Below are 23,630 nucleotides of genomic sequence, written 5' to 3'. Positions count from 1 at the left end.
TTGTGGTACACACTGTGCCTGGGAGAGTGAGAATCAGTTTCTGGGCAGGGGGTTGAAGAACCCAACCCTTATATACCACATTATGTTTTCTCCTTAGTTCAAACCCTATGACCACAACGCCTATCTCACAGCTCAGAAACACCTGAGCATCACAGCAGTAGTTGGTTTCCTTGGAAACAGCCCAATGGCTCTGTTGAGGATAATGTGATGAGTGTCTTTGCCCACACACAGAGAAAGGACCCATGTTGCCATGGCACTGCCAGTCAGTCTTGCCATTATTGGTCAGGAGGATAAGAGCTCTTCAGTGATGAGGTGAGTGTGCTAGTAGGGATCAGAGACAAAGGGCAGGGCCCAGAGAGAGTGGGGACCAGGAAGCACAACAATAGTCAGGGGGTTGTGATTGATAACAATCATCATGAACATGTGGGCTATAGCTACTGTATTGTATGTGCTGGGGCATGTGTTTATCTGTCTAACCATGCATATGAGAAGAAGGTAATAATAACGTCAACATAGAATAAGCTTGACGCAGGGAAAAATAAGTAAGACTGAACATTCACATGAATGATCAAGGTCTTCAGTCCTGTTTCACTAACCAATATCGGAGCACTGTCACAATGTTGATGTGCAGATGCCCTCTGCTGGTTCCATGAGGTTGTGCGTGAATATTCTGCAGACTGAGCAATTTCATGTAGCATATGCAACATCTTGAAAGACAATACAATACAAAGTTACACAGACCCACACACTGGAATGAGGTCACAATCTACGTGAATTCAAATAGAGGAAATATCGGTCTTCCCCAAACTGCTCTGTCTTTGATGTTTTAGAAGGAGAATGTCCTAAGCCAATGAGACTAAGAGGATAGCGTCATCTGTTGGACATTTTAGTCATGGCATTCAACAGAACAACCAATTGATCAAATGACAAAAATGACTCCCAGAGGTCTGCGAAAATGAACCTTCTACGACGGGAACCTTTCATTTTGTTACATTACTATCATTGTAAGAAAAATATCTGCTGTTTCGTCTGATACAAACTGTATAGAGGTCCAAAGAAAGTGTAAATGACAAGTTGTCTCGTCTTCAAACATTGGAAAATCAATCAAGATTTTTTTTCTTCTAATCAACCGATATCATGTTCATACATCTCCCTATCAGCACGAACTAGACTGAGGATATACTGATGAAATGAAAGCAGCTCAAAGGTCCTGACTGAGTGGAGTAAAGCAGGTTCTGTCCCTGTAGAGGGGAACTGTGAGTCTGTAGGTCTTCTCTCACCCTTCATGTCTCACAGTTCAATCTAGCACTATATTGCATCACTCCAATATGGTATCCTTCCGCGTGGAAAGATACATTCTGAGTAAGGATTTCAGATTAGAGTTGTGTACTGGTTAGTGTTGATGCTACTGCTGACCCCCTTAAATAGCTGCCGCCACACTACTTCCACCTATTCCTTTTCTTGGCTCATTCCAGAGAGGATTTGCTTGGTAAGAGCTCTACGTTAGCATGTATTAGCGCAGGAGTATACCCGCAGCTATTCAATAGCTTGGAGCAGCTAGCTAGCTAGCCTCTCCATCTGGGTGCTCTGCTGTACCCCCACTCGGTTTGGCTTGTGCTATATTGTTTGGGTTTTGTCTTAGTTTTTATTACTTGTGACAGTGTACCAACCTAGTCGATACTCGGTTTGGTCGACCAGTATAGCGGCGCTGAGAGTTTGTCTTAGTTGTCTGTGTGACTTTTCTGTACACCGGAACCCTCACGGTTTTAGTATTGGGGTTCAGGAACCGCGCCTACCCCACAAGATCAAGAGACTATGTATGTTTCTTGCAGTTCTCCCCTAAGAGTAAGCTAGGTGTCGCACCACGTTTTCATCTCTCACAGGGTGCAGCCATCTTGCCTAGACTTTTGTGTGTTCCACGGTGAACAAGTTTGCAAAGTAGCTAGCTTAACAAGAGGTGACCATTGCAGGACTAAGCACAGTAATAAACACACTTTCCCTTAAGTCCCAAAGAAGGTGATCTTCCTCGGGATATCCATAGACTCGACTCTCATGAGGACACTGTTATGTATGGTACGACGTGCTGTACGTCATACTGTACGTTGTTATGGTTTACGACAGTGTGCTGCTTTATGGATGAATGGGTTGTCAGGATGAGTGGCACATGTCATTAAACGACAGAGTGATGTACAATGTGAAACCGTGCAGACGTGCGTTCTTCTACAGCTAGGCTAGATATAACATTGGCGACGAAGATGGCTGAATTCAGTTTACCACCGCCGGCACCATTCCTCGCCGTGCCTGGCGAACCTCCAGTCCCGTGGAATAACTGGCTTGATAGCTTTAACACTTATATCGAAGCTATGGACTTTTCTACAATCTCCGACAAGCGGAGGACAGCACTGCTCCGTCACTGCCTCGGTACAGAGGGACAAAGGATTTTCAGAGCGCTTGGATCGGCTCCTACATTCACTGCTGCAGTCAGCCTCCTACGGAACCATTTCGCCGGGAAAGAGCGAGTGCTCCTCCGACGCTACCGGCTACGGAAGAGACACCAACGGCCGGGTGAGTCCATTCAAAGCTACGTGGCTAATCTGAGGGATTTGGCTAGCTCTTGTAACTATGGGACACTTCAGGACGAGATCATCAGGGATCAGTTGATAGAGGGGACGTTATGTGAAAAGACAAGGGAGAAACTGTTTTGGAATCGGATAATTTACAACTAGATGGAGCTATTAAAATAGCACTCCAGGTTGAAGCGGCGTTGGAATGCTCTACTATGCTAACAGACAGATCTGCAGCATACACTCGGCCCCCAGCCATTCTCACACAGCAGCTTCAGCCCGAGCAGGCGCACTACAACGATCACGCGCTGTGCATGGCCTCCCACGTTGATAGCTGCATGGACACAGACACCGGCATGCCCGTGCAGCAGGCACACAGACAAACGAACAGAAGTAGCTGTGGCAACTGCGGGGCTAGCTCTCACAATTCAAGGGCTTCAAACTGCCCAGCCAGTGGGAAAATATGCAAGAACTGTTCAAAATACAATTACTTTGCAAAAGTGTGTCGTTCTGCCCCAGCTACTAGCTCCACCCAGCACAGGCCCTTAGTTTCATCTCACTCTCAACATGAACGCACGGAAATCCGAACTGTCTCCACCAACCATGTGTCATTCAGGACATGCACTGTGCAGCTGGGTGAGGTGGGTTTGCCTTTGCTGCTGGATACTGGCGCTGCGCTGTCGTTGCTCAACCTTGCCACTTACTACAAGTTTTTCAGTCACCTACCACTCCAACAGCCCTCCACTGCCCTGTGTGGGTACGGTAGACCCAAGATAGACATTGTAGGCACCCTCCAGGTCCCAGTACACTACGGCACCAAGCATCTGCCATCATTCACATTTCATGTTGCAAAGCGGGGTGCCAACCTCTTGGGCCTCGACCTCTTCACAGGCTTGGGATTCACGCTGAGAGATGACAGTGGGTCAGCTATCCACCAGGTTACCTGCACATGGCAACAGAACTGGCCAACTCTTTTTGATGGACTGGGCTGCCTCACAGCCTTTACTCACAGGCCCCTAGTGAATCTGGAAGTTACCCCAGTCATGCAGCCCCTGCGGCGCATTCCCTTTGCACTGCGTGATGACGTCACAAAAGATCTCCAGGCACAGTTGGATGCAGGCATCATTGAGCCAGTCAACGCTGCCCCCTGGATTTCAAACTTAGTCATTGCAACCAAAAAGTCAGGTGGAATCCGGACCTGCGTGGATCTTCGTGCTGTGAACAAGGCCGTTGTCCCGGATAAGTACCCATTCATCCATAAAGCAGCACACTGTCGTAAACCATAACAACGTACAGTATGACGTACAGCACGTCGTACCATACATAACATTTCCCCCCCCCTTTCCAAAACCAGGGACTGGTACCATATATAAAATGTCCATAGGGCAAGAACCTAGAGTGATACCTGTAAGAAATAAAACATTAACCTTTAAACAGAAGGACTCTCCAAACTAACCAGTTCAGTCCATTAACCTGGAGGTTGACTAAAAAGTCAGGTGGAATCCGGACCTGCGTGGATCTTCGTGCTGTGAACAAGGCCGTTGTCCCGGATAAGTACCCATTCATCCATGGCGCACGAGGGGCACTTGGGCATAGTGAAGGTCAAACAGCGATGTCGAGACCTTGTGTGGTGGCCAGGCATCGACCACGACATTGAAGCCCTGGTCAGGGATTGTGCTGCATGCCTCCTCAGTGGGAAAACAGGACAGTCCGCCCCACCCCCCCTGCAGCCTCTCGCATGGCCGTCCCGCCCCTGGGAGCACATCCAACTGGACATCTGTGGCGAGATCCATGGTCACGCAGTCCCTCACCATCAGCGCTTCCTGGTGGTGGTGTATGACCTCCACTCTAAGTGGCCAGAAGTGGTTCCTGTCGGAACTATCACAGCACAGGCCATCGTGGACATCCTAGACAGCCTGTTCACAAGGTGGGGCCTGCCCCTCACCCTTACCACGGACAATGGGCCCCAGCTAATCTCTGCCGAGTTCTCCTCATATCTCAGCAACAAGGGAATCAAACACATCCGCACGGCCTACTACAACCCACAAGCTAACTGAGGGGTGGAACGCTTCAACCAAACGCTGAAGAACGGCATCAGAGCGCACCTGGTCCAGGGGTGCACGTTACAAACTGCTTTGAATCAAACGCTAATGCACTACAGAGCAAGCAAACACACAACAACACAGGCCTCCCCGGCATCCCTCATGCTAGGTCGTGAGATGGAACTGCCACTGGACAGACTCAGAACACAGAGAGTTGCAGAACCGGCGACTAGGTGCACCCAAGAACAGCAGGCAGTGACCAGGCACCAAAGAGCAATGAAACAGCGTTTTGACAAGGCACACAGGATGAAGAAGTCGATAATCCAAGTGTCTGACTGGGTCCGAGCCCGACGGCCTCAGCGGTGCAACAAAATGGCCTCATTCTGGTCGGAACCCCTGCAGGTCAGTCGACAACTGGGGCCCGCCACATTCATGTTGAGCAATGGATCACGCTGGCACGCCAGCCGCCTCAGGAAAGTCCCTGCTCCTCAAGGAATACGAATGCACACAGAACAGACATGCAGGCCAGAGACGCCACCGGATGGACCTCCCCCACCACTACCACCCGAGCCCCAGCCTCTACGGGCTCCCCAAGGGCCAGAGCCACAAGCGGTGGCGGTTGAAGAAAGGCCTATGCGGGCACGAACTCGCCCTGCTCATCTGGGGGACTACTTAACCTCTTTTCATTCTTAGGCTCCGGTAGGTGTCTTAGTCAACCTCCAGGTTAATGGACTGAACTGGTTAGTTTGGAGAGTCCTTCTGTTTAAAGGTTAATGTTTTATTTCTTACAGGTATCACTCTAGGTTCTTGCCCTATGGACATTTTATATATGGTACCAGTCCCTGGTTTTGGAAAGGGGGGGGAAATGTTATGTATGGTACGACGTGCTGTACGTCATACTGTACGTTGTTATGGTTTACGACAGTGTGCTGCTTTATGGATGAATGGGTTGTCAGGATGAGTGGCACATGTCATTAAACGACAGAGTGATGTACAATGTGAAACCGTGCGTTCTTCTACAGCTAGGCTAGATATAACAGACACATCTCCCAAAGGTGAGAGTAACAAAATCCTATCCTACCTCAACCGTTTCTGGCTCGGACGAGCCGTGTCGGTGTTAGAGTGCCAACAGTTACTCGGCCTACTGATGGTGGCTACCCTGTTGGTGCCATCAGGCCACTCCAGCAATGGTTCAACTCCCACGGCCGTTACCCAAAACAACACAGACACCGTCAACTGCTGGTGATGAGTGCATGTTTGAGGACCCTATCAAAGTGGCTATCCTGCGCCTTCCTGTAAAAGGGGGTAGGTCTGATCAGAGTCCACCGCAGAGAGCTGGTGTGCGCTGACGCCTCTCTGATGTGTTGGGGAGCCGTGTTCAGTGGCATGGCGGCCAGCGGCCGCTGGAGCCCCCATGGTGCCTCAATGTGCTGGAGCTCAGGTTGGTTCGCCTAGCTCTCCAACAGTTCCAGCCCTACCTGGTAGGACAGCATTTCCTGGTCCAATGGCTCGGGAGCTCTTGCCGTGGGCCCAGACCCGCTTGCAAGCAGAACATACAGTATCCCCTGGGTCCTGAACAATGCAGCGGACATGCTCTCTCAGCCTGTCGGAGGGGGACTAGAGTCTACACCCTCAGGTGGTGCTACTGCTTTGGTACAGGTTCATGAGAGCACAGGTGGACCAGTTTGCATCTCAGCAGAACATTGATTTCCCCAGCTCTTTCTCGATGTCAGACCCTATAGGCCCTCTGGGTCTGGATGCCCTAGCTCACAATTGGCCGGCAACGACCTCTTTACGTGTTCCCACCATTTCCCATACACTAGACAGGGTCATCTTGATGAGCCACCAGCTGCACTTGATAGCTTCATGCTGGCCGAGACTACCATGATTCAGCCTCCTGTTGTCCCTCCTCTCAGGGACTCCATGGCAGCTGCCCCTGAGGCCCGACCTGCTCTTTCAGGCTGGGGGGACACTATGGCATACGGACCCGCACCGTTTCCAGCTTCGGCTTGGCCTCTGAGAGGCGTTAGTGGACCAGTCTAGGCCTTCAGGACAATGTGGTGAACACTGCGGAGCGCCATGGCTTCTTCCACTAATGCATCATATCAAATGTGGCGGGGCATATTCTGTACCTGATGAGAGAGTCATGTGCAAACGGTTTTCCGGTTTTCACAGTCACAGCTCGATGCGGCATTCACATTGAGAGTGTATCTAGCCGCAATATAGGCATGCCATGATGACGGCCAAGAGGTACTATCGAGTCAATATTGCCCCCGCCAATGAGATCAGGGCTTCTGTGCTGGATGACGCCTCCGCTTCCCTGAGTCGGGACGGAGGAACACCACGACTATGACTGCCCTGAGCTCAGTCCTACAGGACTGTGCTCTCTGCCTGGCCCTTACCTAGTTCACCGATTAATCTGGTATTGTGATACCATAATGGAGTGATCCAATATAGTGCTACACAATGAAGGTTATGTATGTAACCATGGTTATGTGAGCTATTGGATCACTTCAATCCTCTTTGTCTGTGATCTACGGCGCCTCGAAAAAGGACAAGGTGGAAGTAGACGAAAAAGGACAAGGTGGAAGTAGAGCGGTGGAAGCTGTTTAAGGGGGTCAGGCACAGCCTCAGCATTACACGATACACTGAACTAATCTGAAATCCTTACTCAGAATGTATCCTGCCGCGAGGAAGGATACCATATTGGAGTGAACTAATTATGTAGCTGTTGTCAACCTACTTCCTTCTCCCTCCCTGTATTCTGTCTGACTCTACAAGAACTAGCTCCCTCAATCTCTCCTAATGTTCTTCCTGTCCAACTGGGCTAGGCCAAACACCCTTCCTGAATAATGCTCTCAGATGCAATAACATGGAGTGAGGTGATGACATCGATCAAAAAGTCTAGACTGCCTTTCCACTGGTGTAAAGTTCAAACACATCTAAGATAAAAAAGTGTTGGCCAAAATTGTTTTTTGACGATTACCAAAATAATGAAACAAGTTGTGTCTGTGAACATCTGACATTTCATGAAACTATATAGATGAATATGCTATATTCTGAACAGAGTTTACAGACTAGAGTAAACAGGAAATACTGAACATGAATAACGCATTTGCACACACACACACACACACACACACACACACACACACACACACACACACACACACACACACACACACACACACACACACACACACACACACACACACAGTCAGTTCCAGGCCAGCCCTGTCTGCCCAACATGGAGAGGAATGTATGAATTACACATGGCCCTGTAACTAGGCCACCATTAGCAGCAGCAGCAGACACAACAGAGTGCTCTGTACTTATTCAACCATATTCTCCAGCTCAGAGGAGCTTCTACACAACACAAAGCTCCGAAACATACAGAGATAAGAGATCAGAGAGCATCTCTTTAGTCTCTCCATTGTGGGCACTGAGAGAGGTTGGTTACGGCTGACTTAGTCTACAGTGCAGTATGTCTAGGTTTTCCCCAGGCTTTGTTTTGTAGTTTGGTGAGATATGGTTCCAGACCAGTTGTTCAGGGATAGAATGTCCACCGGAGAGAGTGGCCACCTCTAGGGATATGACTCAGAAAAGGGATCTAATAGTATGGATGCATGTATGTACAGACTTCCTAGTCTCACAGTAAATCTGCATATTTACCTTAAAGGGGGTCTTGATTCCACCCACGCCTTTCCATGAGTTTATATAAACACGATTAGGCATTCTTAATGAATATACTATGAGGGAAAAAGCAGGCACACCCCTCATGAATGTCCATGCTGGCAACTAGACATGACTATGTGTTTCTACATGTCTATGTTTGGCAAGTGATGGTGAGTCCAACGGCTGGTGAGTTACTCCAACAGGGTCTCTGTTACTGTGTATTACTACAATGCAGGGCCATTCAGCTTTGGTACAACAGGCTATTGAAATAATGTGACAGAATAATAAAGATAGGTGAGTTGTTAGATAACTTTACACATTTAATAAGGCGCTTATAGTGTGTGTGTGTGTGTGTGTGTGTGTGTGTGTGGAGTCAGTTAGGGGATTCTACCATTCATTGAAGTCCATACAGGCTCCTGTCAGCTATTATTCAACCTCACAAGTGGTAGCCTATTCATGGCCTGATTTGTATAAACTAATGTTGTACCTTGTCAAATGTTGACCTAGATGAACCATTCCATTGGAGATGGCAGGCTATATCAAACATAGATCTTCTGTGTGCCATAGCCTACATAAAACGCAAGTACTGATCTGGGCGCAGGCCTATCCTTTATTTCAACACTGAATCGAGTTATAATCATTTGCGTCATGATTTAACACAAATAGCCCTCAGAAAAGTCAATAATAATGACTGCAATGGCAGGTCGTCACAGGAAATATGGTAAAGGGAATTCTCAACATATGCCAACATCCAATTGCAGAGCACAACATGCGTTTTCAAGTCGTAGCTGAAATAGCGGAATTATAGCCTATTATGTCAGCCGACGCAGCCAACACAATTATATGTTGTATCACTGTATCAAGCAGTATAAAATGGAAACATTGTAGCCAGACGTACCAAGAAAAAAGATAGCTTCAATCTCAACCGCATAGCATCTGCAACAGCAGATCGTGGAATTAAATAATTGTACTAGCCTATCTCTTGCCTTTCCTCTGCTATAAAAATACATTTGTTCATTTTCTCTATTGGGATACTTACTATCTGTGGCCATGGTTGAGTCTGTTTAAGGTCCGATTTAGATGTGAATAGGATTAACGTTGTAGTGGCATCCCCGGTGGCTCACATTGTCCATAGATCGCCGCACGGATAGCGGCGGGTAGGGGTATACTGGCTGCGGTGGGCCGTTTCCTCGCCTCCTTCCGCAGTTGCCCAGCTCTCTAGCCGCAATCACGGTTTAGACTCTTCCTACCACCCTGCGTTTCACCAACACACCGTCCCTCCTAGCCTCAAAACAATGACGTGCTCGCCCCCATACCTCTCCCTCCCGTCTCATCTTCTTACGAGTGACCTTATGTGCACCTACCTGGCTTTGACCAACAGAACACAAAATATGTTCTTTCAAATTAAATAAACACTTAGTGACACAGATGTACTTGGACCAGGTCGGTCTTGTTAAAGACATGTTGGCCCAGTGAATGACCTAGATAGATTATAGGATAAATAAATGACTCGAAACAATTCAACATAATTGAAAAACGATAGGCTACTACTTACCGCGACTGGGAGTGACTATAGTAATGATCGAATTCTTCTTTTAAGTGCACTAAACCCACAGTTACTGGCTGATCCGCATGGTGTGTCCTGCCTGTCCTCTTCTCCCGCCTCTGCACCTCCAATGCCAGACTAGTTCTCCATCTTCACAGTTAGCAATTCACTGCAAGACTAGTATGTTACAGCACCCTACAACCCAGTTAACTCCATTTGATGGAAATATTTGCATAATTGCAAATTGTAGTCTAAAACTTTATTTCCAATTCATCTGAAATAAATATTGGGATTGAAAAAAAATAAGCATGTAGTGAGTGTGTGGGGTAGGCTGCCCCGAGGTTGGTAGCACATTGGCTATCCAGGTCAGGCATTGTGGTGGTGACACCCATCAGCATGTAATGCAGAGATTGATAAAACAACTGAGTGTAAATCTGACCTGGGGATTAGATTAGTATTCTCATTGTGACATAATATAGTACTAAAAACACACACACACACATCCACTTGACAGTCACCCCCATGTATAGAAGTCAATCATGCATGTGCAAACACACTAATGTGATCAGAGAGGAGAGCAGTCCATACTGACCTCAGAGGTCATACTGCCAGTGCCATCCAGCTAAATTGCCTGGCTGCTCATTCAATCAAGGATGCACAAACGCACCCACGGAAACATATACACAAACACAATGTAAGATGGTGGGCAAGAGAATAAAGACTGGAATGCAGGAACCAGGACAGCATAAAAAGGAGAAACCACAAACATTCTGTAAAAATGTATGTTTATAAAAAAGTGAGGTCATATAAACAGAGAACTCAGAACTGATACTCCTTGTTACATAGCCTTGTTACTGTTTCTTATTGTGTTACTATTTCCTTATTCGTCTTACTTTTTAACTGTAATGTTGGGAATGGGCTTGTAAGTAAGCATTTCCCTGTAAAGTCCACACCTGTTGTATTCGGGACGTGACCAATACATTTTGATAAAGAGACTTACATATGTGACAACATTATGTTCTCTGAACTCAACTCCATAACAGTGAAAACATTTGATGTTCCAACAACAGTATCAAAAACAAAGGCATTTGAAAGGGAACTTGGTTTTCAATGTAATTGAACTTTTTTCTCAATATTTTCAAGCATCAAGTAGTGAGTAAAATTGTCAGTGATGGAAACAAATTATCCATATCATTGACTGATACCAGCACAATACAATAATTACATTTTTTACTGCGACATGAACAAAATCTTTGCATGTCTTTGAAGCCTTCATAAATGAAGGGTAACACCTAGAGAGACTAACTTCCTTATGTGCCAGACTTTAAAAGCATTGCATTTTGAGTGATTAACAACACCTATGGTGAAACCAGATGTATGCTGGATAAAATCATTTGTACCAAAGTTGATGATTGTGGTTGTACACAGGGATTGATGTCTGACTGACTCTCTAAACCAAACCAACTCTTCAGTACCTTTTTCCTCTTCTGTGACATCACCATTTGAATTTCCTTTTCTTTTTCTTTTTTATTGTTTCTAAAATGGGACAAGCAGAGAACAAAATTCATAACATTACACTTCTATTCCTGGGGCAGCAGTAATCGGGCATTGGGCCAGTAATCGGGGATTGCTGGATCGAATACCCGAGCTGACAAGGTAAAAATCAGTCGTTCTGCCCCTGAACAAGGCAGTTTAACCCACTGTTCCCCGGTAGGCCGTCATTGTAAACAAGAATTTGTTCTTAACTGACTTGCCTAGTTAAATAAAGGTTACATTTAAATAATAAATACAAATATTCCAATCATTCATAGTGATGGGGGAAAAAAACTAGATAGTTACATATCGGAATATTATTTTTCACAATATATCGTAGCATTTTGACAATATCACAATATTATTTTTGCACTAGTTGGCTGTACCTGCACCAAAACTCCAAAGCCAATTTGTTTTCAGCACTTTTATTTCCATGACTGATCAAAACTTGTTTTCTCATGGGTCTTTCTTGTCCCTCTGCAGCAGACAAGTGACCAATATGTTTGGAACATCGAATCGCAATACATACCGTATCGGAATCTACACTACCGGTGAAAAGTTTTTGAACACCTACTCATTCAAGGGTTTTTCTTTATTTTTACTATTTCTACATTGTAGAATAGTGAAGACATCAAAACTATGAAATAACACACATGGAATCATGTAGTAACCAAAAAAAGTGTTCAACAAATCAAAATAGATTTTATATTTGAGATTCTTCAGATAGCCACACTTTGTCTTGACAGCTTTGAACATTCTTGGCATTCTCTCAACCAGCTTCATGAGGTAGTCACCTGGAATGCATTTCAATTAACAGGTGTGCCTTCTTAAAAGTTAATTTGTGGAATTTCTTTCCTTCTTAATGTGTTTGAGCCAATCAGTTGTGCTGTAACAAGGTAGGGGTGGTATACAGAAGATAACCCTATTTGGTAAAAGACAAAGTCCATATTATGGCAAGAACAGCTCAAATAAGCAAAGAGAAATGACAGTCCATCATTACTTTAAGACATGAAGGTCAGTCAATACGGAGCATTTCAAGAACTTTGAACGTTTCTTCAAGTGCAGTCGCAAAATCCATCAAGAGCTATGATGAAACTGGCTCTCATGAAGACCGCCACAGGAATGGAAGCCCGAGAGTTACCTCTGCTGCAGAGGATAAGTTCATTAGAGTTAACTGCAGCCCAAATAAATGCTTCACAGAGTTCAAGTAACAGACATCTCAACATCAACTGTTCACAGAAGACTGTGTGAATCAGGCATTCATGGTCAAATTGCTGCAAAGAACCCACTACTAAAGGACACCAATAGGAAGAGACTTGCTTGGGCCAAGAAACACGACCAATGGACATTAGACTGGTGGAAATTTGTCCTTTTGTCTGGAGTCCAAATTGGAGATTTTTGGTTCCAACGGCCGTGTCTTTGTGAGACATAGTGTGAGTAAACGGATGATCTCCACATGTGGTTCCCACCGTAAAGCATGGAGGAGGAGGTGTTATAGTGTGGGGGTGCTTTGCTAGTGACACTGTCTGTGATTTATTTAGTATTCAAGGCACACTTAACAAGCATGGCTACCACAGTATTCTGAAGCGATATGCCATCCCATCTGGTTTGTGCTTAGTGGGACTATCATTTATTTTTCAACAGGACAATGACCCAACACACCTCCAGGCTGTATAAGGGCTATTTGACCAAGAAGGAGAGTGCTGGAGTGCTGCATCAGATGACCTGGCCTCCACAATCCCCCGACCTCGAACAAATTGAGATAGTTTGGGATGAGTCTGACCACAGAGTGAAGGAAAAGCAGCCAACAAGTGCTCAGCATATGTGGAAACTTCTTCAAGACTGTTGGGAAAGCATTCCAAGTGAAGCTGATTGAGAGAATGCCAAGAGTGTGCAAATCTGTCATCAATGCAAAGGGTGGCTACTTTGAAGAATCTCAAATATATTTTGATTACTACATTATTCCATATGTGTTATTTCATAGTTTTGATGTCTTCACTACTATTCTACAATGTAGAAAATAGTAAAAATAAAGAAAAGTCCTTGAATGAGTAGGTGTTCTAAAACTTTTGACTGGTAGTGTAAGTATCATGATAATGTTGTATAGTGAGGTCCGTGGCAATTCCCAGCCCTAATCATTCATATCAAATACATTACAGCATAATTGTATTATCCAATCACATTCATCTCTAGAACTACCACTATCTGAATCAAAACTGTCTGAGCAGATACTTGAGTGTGTGGTGACCTTGCCACAGCCATTCACCCCGTGTGCCACAGCCCTTACATACCTTGAGCTTCAAGTTGACTCATGCACCACAGCCTGGTGGTTTTCAGAGCTTCTTCCCTTGCAGTGCCTGTTGGACATACAGATTGTTAGTTGGACACACAGACTGTCAGTTGATCAGGACCATTTTAAGGTGATGTGAAGAACAGGCCTACTGGCAGGCGGGAACATAGGGACTTGCCTTGGGTCAGATGACTGGTCCTTTGTTTGAGTGACTTGAGTCTCTTATGGTGCGAGGTCTCCTTAGCAATCACCACCTCATCCCTTCCAACCTGCCGGTGTCGCCGGGCCTTGGAGGCCTATGGGGAGAAACGTAATGCTCCATTATATGAAAAAAATTCTCTAATAGGAGCACACCATCCCAGTCATTACAGAGATTAGAATTAACCTGAACCAATTAACTTGAGACAAAAACTGGGTCCCACTTTATTTGAAGTGCATCTTATGAAGGCTTCATAAAGCATTCATATAGGCTTCATAAGCACTACATAAATAGGTCACTAATCATCTATAACCGTATATGCTCTATAAAGGATTCATAAATGTGAACAAATAAATGGATGGTTATGCCACATTATGAATCTTTATAGAGCATGATATACGGTTATAGATGATTTGTGAAGCATTTATGTAGTGCTTATGAAGCCTTTATGACGCTTTCATAAGATGCACTTCAAATAAAGCGGGACCAAAAACGGTACGTGTAAGTTTGTACATAGGAAAAACTTTACAAACCTCCACTATCTGACCATATGATTTAGACTTGATGGATGCAAGACGCTGAGCTCGCTGGGAACTCTGAGAAGAGAATAAAAGAGGAAACATGTTGACCACAGTGCCACCCTCTGGCCAAAGTCATTACTGCAAGACATGTGTATTGAGGGCAGTGGAGAAAATCTGTGGACACGACATACAAATAATAAGTCTTAAATTCAACATAGGGGTGAATTTAGAACAAAGAAATCTTCTGATAGTGGTTTATTTTGGTATATTAAAACTCACCTCTTGCTTATTTGAAGTTCCCTCGCCGCTATCTCCATCTACTCTATCTTCCAAACCCTAAACATAATTTAACATAAAGCACACAATCTTAGCATAACGGTAGGTGTATCACACACTTTCTCTCTCTCACACAAACGCACGCACACACAAACAAGACAGCTATGATGAGCAGATCTCTAACCTGAGCCTTCTGCCAGTTGTAGAATCCCACGACAGTGTTGTGTAGCCGTGGCACCAAGTTCTTGTGGATCAAATTGATGGATGGGTCTGGCTGGCCTGGCTTGGCTGAAATTGATGCCTTCACCTGTTCATAGTGCTCATGTACGTTCGCCAGCTCCTGTGTTCATCCATAGCATACACACATACACCACAACATCAGAGCCTGTAATACACACAGTAACATGTAGGCCCTAGTACAGCAGTGACACTAGTAGTGCCTCTTAAACGACATGTACCCTGGTTTATAATCTCTGAGAAAGTAAAGACAAAAGTATCCTTCGGGCTCTTGTCTGCCATTCCAACCTGCTGCTTGTGTGCGTGTGTAGGAATACATGATCGTTCTACTAGCTCACCTCAAGCATGTCCATGCTGACCAGCTCCTGTGGCCGGGCCGCTCGCTCAAGGAAATCCTCACACACGGTTCTTGAGTTCTTGTTGCTCTTCTTCACATTGAAAATCAGCTGCACAAGGAGAAAGATATCATGTAGATGGATTCAAATAAATCAACAATGAATGTTCCTAACAGCCTTCTTATAAAACAATGATGTTGAGGCTATAGCATAAATGTTCAAGCATTTGTGAGAATTTTTAACACATCTAACCCTTTACTCATGTGCAATCATTCAACTAGGGATGATTCTGTATTAACTCTACAGGGTCTATCCATTTGTTGATGTGGACAGCAAGCTAAAGAAGACTGGAGATCTTACTGGTGTGGGCATGACAGTGAAGTAGAAGGCTTTTTGTGAGATGAGCTGTCTGATGATGTAGACCACATCAAAGTGCTGGGCACTAACTGCATCCTGCTGGAACTTCCTCACTTCCTCCCAGTCCTTCAGAGCTAGCCTTATCTGTAGACAAGAGAAAATTAACAGCTTATGTTAAAAAGCATGCATTATATGTGAATAATTATTTATTTATTTATTTCACCTTTATTTAACCAGGTAGGCAAGTTGAGAACAAGTTCTCATTTACAATTGCGACCTGGCCAAGATAAAGCAAAGCAGTTCGACACATACAACAACACAGAGTTACACATGGAATAAAACAAACATACAGTCAATAATACAGTAGAAAAACAAGTCTATATACGATGTGAGCAAATGAGGTGAGATAAGGGAGGTAAAGGCAAAAAAGGCCATGGTGGCGAAGTAAATACAATATAGCAAGTAAAACACTGGAATGGTAGATTTGTAGTGGAAGAAAGTGCAAAGTAGAAATAATGGGGTGCAAAGGAGCAAAATAAAAAAAATACAGTAGGGGAAGGGGTAGTTGTTTGGGCTAAATTATAGATGGGCTATGTACAGGTGCAGTGATCTGTGAGCTGCTCTGACAGCTGGTGCTTAAAGCTAGTGAGGGAGATAAGTGTTTCCAGTTTAAGAGATTTTTGTAGTTCATTCCAATCATTGGCAGCAGAGAACTGGAAGGAGAGACGGCCAAAGGAGGAATTGGCTTTGGGGGTGACCAGAGAGATATCCCTGCTGGAGCGCGTGCTACAGGTGGGTGCTGCTATGGTGACCAGTGAGCGGAGATAAGGGGGGACTTTACCTAGCAGGGTCTTGTAGATGACCTGGAGCCAGTGGGTTTGGAGACGAGTATGAAGCGAGGGCCAGCCAACGAGAGCAAACAGGTTGCAGTGGTGTGTAGTATATGGGGCTTTGGTGACAAAACGGATGGCACTGTGATAGAATGCATCCAGTTTATTGAGTAGGATATTGGAGGCTATTTTGTAAATGACATCGCCGAAGTCGAGGATCGGTAGGATGGTCAGTTTTACGAGGGTGTGTTTGGCAGCATGAGTGAAGGATGCTTTGTTGCGAAATAGGAAGCCAATTCAAGATTCAACTTTGGATTGGAGATGTTTGATGTGAGTCTGGAAGGAGAGTTTACAGTCTAACCAGACACCTAGGTATTTGTAGTTGTCCACATATTCTAAGTCAGAACCGTCCAGAGTAGTGATGCTGGACGGGCGGGCAGGTGCGGGCAGCGATCGGTTGAAGAGCATGCATTTAGTTTTACTTGTATTTAAGAGCAGTTGGAGGCAACGGAAGGAGAGTTGTATGGCATTGAAGCTCGTCTGGAGGGTTGTTAACAGTGTCTAAAGAAGGGCCAGAATTATACAGAATGGTGTCGTCTGCGTAGAGGTGGATCAGAGGCTCACCAGCAGCAAGAGCAGCATCATTGATGTATACAGAGAAAAGAGTTGGCCCAAGAATTGAACCCTGTGGCACCCCCATAGAGACTAGAGGCCCGGACAACAGGCCATCCAATTTGACACATTGAACTCTATCAGAGAAGTAGTTGGTGAACCAGGTGAGGCAATCATTTGAGAAATCAAGGCTATTGAGTCTGCTGATGAGGTGATAGACAGAGTCGAAAGCTTTGGCCAGGTCAATGAATACGGCAGCACAGTATTGTTTGTTATCGATGGCGGTTACGATATCGTTTAGGACATTGAGCGTGGCTGAGGTGTATCCATGACCAGCTCTGAAACCAGATTGCATAGCGGAAAAGGTACGGTGGGATTCGAAATGGTCAGTAATCTGTTTGTTGACTTGGCTTTCGAAGACCTAAGAAAGGCAGGGTAGGATAGATATAGGTCTGTAGCAGCTTGGGTCATCAGTGTCCCCTCCTTTGAAGAGGGGGATGACAGCAGCTGCTTTTCAATCTTTGGGAATTTCAGATGACACGAAAGAGAGGTTGAATTGGCTAGTAATAGGGGTTGCAACAATTTCGGTAGATCATTTTAGAAAGAAAGGGTCCAGATTGTCTAGCCCAGCTGATTTGTAGGGGTCCAGATTTTGCAGCTCTTTCAGAACATCAGCTGACTGGATTTGGGGGAAGGAGAAATGGGAAAGGCTTGGGCGAGTAGCTGTGGGGGGTGCAGTGCTGTTGACCGCGGTAGGGGTAGCCAGGTGGAAAACATGGCCAGCCGTAGAAAAATGCTTATTGAAATTCTCAATTATAGTGTATTTATCGGTGGTGACAGAGTTTCCTATCCTCGGTGCAGTGGGCAGCTGGGAGGAGGTGCTCTTATTCTCCATGGACTTTACAGTGTCCCAGAACTTTTTTGAGTTTGTGTTGCAGGAAGCAAATTTCTGCTTGAAAAAGCTAGCCTTGAACAAACACAAATGCAAGTGTATACAGATAATAATTGAATGTGTTTGTGTATGAATATGTTGTCCAAGACTCAAATTGTATCTCAAACATTCAATGGTAGTTCTGCTATATAGTGGGTGGTGAAATCTGTATTTCAGTGAAACCAGAGCATCTAACCTTTTCCTTTGGTGTGGACAGTTGGCAGTGGTATAGCCCATAGAGCAGGTACAAGGCCCCAACTCTAATCTGAAAAGTGTATGGTGGTAGAAAGTATGTGTACGCTGTAGCCAGGACTTCACGGCTGAACAGCCTCTTTAGATTGTTTTCCATTTTTCCACTGTAAAAGACACATGACAGACGCAAATATGAAACCATATACATGACAACGTTACACTCATCGCAACACTCAGGATTGGAACAGGTGATGCTAATGAAATTCACAGAGAAGTTGAGACAGACTATATTTTACAGGTGACAGAGCAGTAGATTTTAGTCTAACAAAAAAAAAGAGAATCTTACTAGAAAATACTTTGGAACTTCATCTCTTTCCATATCGTCAAGAATAGCTCGTATCGCACCGATTCTGTCTGCTGAAATCTACTCAGCAACAGCTCACAGTCTGCTTTAAGACGGTCTTTGCAGTAATCCATTATCAACAACTTTTCCGCAATGTGTTTGCTGCTTGGTTAAATAAAGCAAGGAAAATTGTCCCAATACATTGCAATTAACCAGCTAGTTTGACTCATCAACGACCACGAGCGCATTGCTGATGACGTCATGTGTTTTGCTACAGGGCGGGTGTCAGGACAAAATTGTCTGAGCGCAACCACTAAGCCGTATGAGCACAACGCATTGGAAGATATACTACATGACGAAAAGTATGTGGACACCTGCTCGTTGAACATCTACTTCCAAAATCATGGGCATTAATATGGAATTGGTCCTCCCTTTTCTGCTATAACAGCCTCCACTCTTCTCGGGAAGGCTTTCCACTAGATGTTGTTACATTGCTGCAGGGACTTGATTCCATTCAGCCACAAGAGCATTAGTGAGGTCGGGCACTGATGTTGGGCGATTAGGCCTGGCTCACAGTCAGGTTTCCAATTCATCCCAAACGTGTTCGATGGGGTTGAGCTCAGGGCTCTGTGCAGGCCAGTCAAGTTCTTCCACACCGATCTCGACAAACCATTTCTGTATGGACCTCGCTTTGTGCATGGTGGTATTGTCATGCTGAAACAATAAAGGGCCTTCCCCAAACTGTTGCCACAAAGTTGCAAGCACAGAACCGTCTAGAATGTCATTGTATGCTGTAGCATTAAGATTTCCCTTCACTGGAACTAAGGGGCCTAGCCCGAACCATGAAAAACAGCCCCAGACCATTATTCCTCCAACTTTACAGTTGGTACTATGCATTCGGGCAGGTAGCGTTCTCCTGGCATCTGCCAAACCCAGATTCGTCCATCGGACTGCCAGATGGTGAAGCGTGATTCATCACTCCAGAGAATGCCTTTCCACTGCTCCAGAGTCCAATGGTGGCAAGCTTTACACCACTCCAGCCGGCTTGGCATTGCACATGGTGATCTTAGGCTTGTGTGTGGCTGCTCAGCCATGGAAACCCATTTCATGAAGCACCCGACAAACAGTTATTGTGCTGACGTTGCTTCCAGAGGCAGTTTGGAACTCTGTAGTGAATGCTGCAACCAAGGACAGATGATTTTTCCACTTCACAATAACAGCACTTACAGTTGACCGGGGGAGCTCTAGCAGGGCAGAAATTTGACGAACTGACTTGTTGGAAAGGTGGCATCCTATGACAGTGCTACGTTGAAAGTCACTGAGCTCTTCAGTAAAGCCATTCTACTGCCAATGTTTGTCTATGGAGATTGCATGGCTATCTGCTCGACTTTATACACCCATGTAGCTGAATCAACTAATTTGAAGGCGTATCCACATACTTTGTATACAGTACCAGTCAAAAGTTTGGACACACCTACACATTCAAGGGTTTTTCTTTATTTTTACTATTTTCTACATTGTAGAATAATAGTGAAGACATCAAAACTATGAAATAACACATATGGAATCATGTAGTAACCAAAAAAGTGTTAAACAAATCAAAATGTATTTTACATTTCAGATTCTTCAAAGTAGCCACCCTTTGCCATGATGACAGATTTGCACACTCTTGGAATTCTCTCAACCAGCTTCACCTGGAATGCATTTCAATTAACAGGTGTGCCTTGTTAAAAGTACATTTGTGGAATTTCTTTCCTTAATGCGTTTGAGCCAATCAGTTGTGTTGTGACAAGTTAGGGGTGGTATACAGAAGATAGCCCTATTTGGTAAAACACCAAGTCCATATTATGGCAAGAACAACTCAAATAAGCAAAGAGAAATGACAGTCCATCATTACTTTAAGACATGAAGGTCAGTCAATACAGAACATTTCAAGAACTTTGCAGTCGCAAAAACCATCAAGCGCCATGATGAAACTGGCTCTCATGAGGACCGCCACAGGAAAGAAAGACCCAGAGTTACCTCTGCTGCAGAGGATAAGTTCATTAGAGTTAACTGCACCTGAGATTGCAGCCCAAATAAATGCTTCACGGAGTTCATGTAACAGACACATCTCAATGTCAACTGTTCAGAGGAGACTGCGTGAATCAGGCCTTTGTGGTCATATTACTGCAAAGAATCCACTACTAAAGGGCACCAATAAGAAGAAGAGACTTGCTTGGGCCAAAAAACACAAGCAATGGACATTAGACTGGTGGAAATCTGTCCTTTGGTCTGATGAGTCCAAATTTGAGATTTTTGGTTCCAACTGCCGTGTCTATGTGAGACACAGAGTAGGTGAACGGATGATCTCCAGATGTGTGGTTCTCACAGTGAATCATGGAGGAGGAGCTGTGATGGTGTGAGGGTGTTTTGCTGGTGACACTGTCAGTGATTTATTTAGAATTCAAGGCACACTTAACCAGCATTGCTACCACAGCCTTCTGCAGTGATACGCCAACCCATCTGGTTTGGGCTTAGTGGGACTATCGTTTGTTTTTCAACAGGACAATGACCCAAATCACACCTCCAGGATGTGTAAGGGATATTTGACCAAGAAGGAGACTGATGGAGTGCTGCATCAGATGACCTGGCCTCCACTATCACCCGACCTCAACTCAGTTGAGATGGTTTGGGATGAGTTGGACCGCAGAGTGAAGGAAAAGCAGCCAACAAGTGCTCAGCATATGTGGGAACTCCTTCAAGACTGTTGGAAAAGCATTTCAGGTGAAGCTGGTTCAGAGAATGCCAAGAGTCTGCAAAGCTGTCATCAAGGCAAAGGAAGAATCTAAAATATGTTTTGATTTGTTTAACACTTTTTTGGTTACTACATGATTTCATATGTGTTATTTCATACTTTTGATGTCTTCACTATTTTTCTATAATGTAGAAAATTGTAAAAGTATAGAAAAATCCTTGAAAGAGTAGGTGTGTCCAAACTTTTGACTGGTACTGTATATACAGTGCATTTGGAAAGTATTCAGACCTCCTGACTCTTTCCACATTTTGTTACATTACAGCTTATTCTAAAATGGGTCAAAAAAAAGTTTTTTCCCTCATCACCCTACACACAATACCTCATAATAATAAAGCAAAAACAGGTTTAGAAATGTTTGTAACTGTATTTAAAATAAAAACTGAAATATATAATTCACATAAGTATTCAGACCCTTTACTCAGTACTTTGTTGAAGCACCTTTGGCAGCGATTACAGCCTTGAGTCTATGGTATGATGCTTCAAGCTTGGCTCAATTGTATTTTGCGAGTTTCTCCCATTCTTCTCTTCACACCCTCTCTGTCAGGTTGGATGGGGAGCGTCGCTGCACAACTATTTTCAGGTCTCTCAAGAGATGTTCGATCGAGTTCAAGTCCGGGTTCTGGCTAGACCACTCAAGGACATTCAGAGACTTGTCCCAAAGCCACTCCTGTGTTCTCTTGGCTGTGTGCTTAGGGTCGTTGTCCTGTTGGAAGGTGAACCTTCGCCCCAGTCCGAGGTCCTGAGCGCTCTGGAGCAGGTTTTCATCAAGGATCTCTCTGTACTTTGCTCTGTTCATCTTTCCCTCGATCCTGATCTCCCAGTCCGTGCCACTGAAAACCATCCCCACAGCATGATGCTGCCACCAACATGCTTCACCATAGGGATGGGGCCAGGTTTCCTCCAGACGTGACGCTTGGCATTCAGGCCAAAGACTTCAATCTTGGTTTCATCAGACCAGAGAATCTTGTTTCTCATGATCTGAGAGTCCTTTAGGTGCCTTTTGGCAAACTCCAAGTGGGCTGTCATGTGCTTTTTACTGAGTAGTGGTTTTCGCTTGGCCACTCTACCATAAAGTCCTAATTGGTGGAGTGCTGCAGAGATGGTTGTCCTTCTGGAAGTTTCTTCCATCTCCTCAGAGGAACTCTGGAGCTCTGTCAGAGTGACCATCGGGTTCTTGGTCACCTCCCTGACCAAGGCCCTTCTCCCACGATTGCTGTTTGGCCGGGCGGCCAGCTCTTGGAAGAGTCTTGGTTGTTCCAAACTTCTTCCATTTAAGAATGATGGAGGTCACTGTGTTCTTGGGGACCTTCAATGCTGCAGACATTTTTTGGTACCCTTCCTCAGATCTGTGCCTCGACACAATTCTGTATCGAAGCTATACAGACAATTCTTGTTTTTTTCTCTGACTTGCTCTGTCAACTGTGGGACCTTATATAGACAGGTGTGTGCCTGTCCAATCAATTGAATTTACCAATGTAGAAACATCTCAAGGATGATCAATGGAAACAGGATGCACATAAGCTCAATTTTGAGTCTCATAGCAAAGGGTCTGAAAACTTATGTAAATAAAATTCTAATAACCTGTTTTTGCTTTGTCATTATGGGGTATGGTATGTAGATTGATGAGGAAACTATTTTATTTGATGCATTTTAGAATAAGGCTGTAACTTAACAAAATGTGGAAAAAGAGGGGTCTGAATACTTTCCAAATGCGCCGTATATTTATGTTAATTAAATTACAAGTATGTAAAAAAAATGTCTGTCCCAATCAATTAAACGTAACTATAAACGCAACTAACAAAAATATAAACGCAACATGCAACAATTTAAAAGATTTTATTGAGTTACACTTCATATAAGAAAATCAGTCAATTGAAACAAATTCATTAGGCCTTAATCTATGGATTTTACATGACTGGGAACACAGCTATTCATTCATCTGTTGATCGCAGATACCTTTAAAAAAAATGTAGGCGTGTGAATCAGAAAACCAGTCAGTAGCTGGTGTGACCATTTGCCTCATGCAGCACGACGTCTCCTTCGCATAGAATAGATCAGGCTGTTGATTGTGGCCTGTGGAATGTTTACCAACTCCTCTTCAATGGCTGTGCGAAGTTTCTGGATATTGGCAGGAACTGGAACACGCTGTTGTACACATCGACCCAGAGCATCTCAAACATACTCAATGGGTGACATGTCTGGTGAGTATGCAGGCCATGGAAGAACTGGGACATTTTCAGCTTCCAGGAAATGTGTACAGATCCTTGCAACACGGGGCCGTGCATTATCATGCTGAAACATGAGGTGATGGTGGTGCGAAGCTGGTCGACATACTGCCAAATTCTCTAAA

The 23,630-nt window shown here is 44.6% G+C and overlaps 2 protein-coding genes across 3 annotated transcripts in view; both read right to left on the bottom strand.

Annotated features, from left to right (window-relative positions):
- syt16 (synaptotagmin XVI) overlaps positions 1-9,722 on the bottom strand; it is a 32,130-nt gene extending 22,408 nt beyond the window's left edge. Inside the window, exon 1 of one of the 2 annotated variants that reach the window (XM_014190010.2) lies at positions 9,321-9,722. In XM_014190010.2, coding sequence (XP_014045485.1) covers positions 9,321-9,333 — 13 coding nt within the window. In that variant the 5' untranslated portion in view covers positions 9,334-9,722. The remainder of the gene's footprint in view (positions 1-9,320) is intronic. The other variant, XM_014190050.2, reaches the window with a different exon arrangement.
- An 873-nt stretch (positions 9,723-10,595) lies between these two features.
- snapc1b (small nuclear RNA activating complex, polypeptide 1b) lies at positions 10,596-18,777 on the bottom strand. The gene is made up of 10 exons (XM_014189978.2): positions 18,487-18,777; positions 18,145-18,304; positions 15,579-15,719; positions 15,222-15,329; positions 14,831-14,986; positions 14,650-14,706; positions 14,383-14,445; positions 13,829-13,946; positions 13,652-13,717; positions 10,596-11,363 (listed from the first exon to the last, which is right to left on the bottom strand). The coding sequence occupies exons 1-10, from the start codon at positions 18,615-18,617 to the stop codon at positions 11,323-11,325; spliced, it is 1,041 nt and encodes a 346-aa protein (XP_014045453.2). The 5' UTR covers positions 18,618-18,777; the 3' UTR covers positions 10,596-11,322.
- Positions 18,778-23,630: the final 4,853 nt, after the last annotated feature.

This window comes from Salmo salar, chromosome ssa01, assembly GCF_905237065.1.
Source record: "Salmo salar chromosome ssa01, Ssal_v3.1, whole genome shotgun sequence".
Classification (NCBI taxonomy): domain Eukaryota; kingdom Metazoa; phylum Chordata; class Actinopteri; order Salmoniformes; family Salmonidae; genus Salmo; species Salmo salar.
Note: the sequence above shows the minus strand (reverse complement) of the source record. Positions and strands in the feature narration are given on the sequence as shown.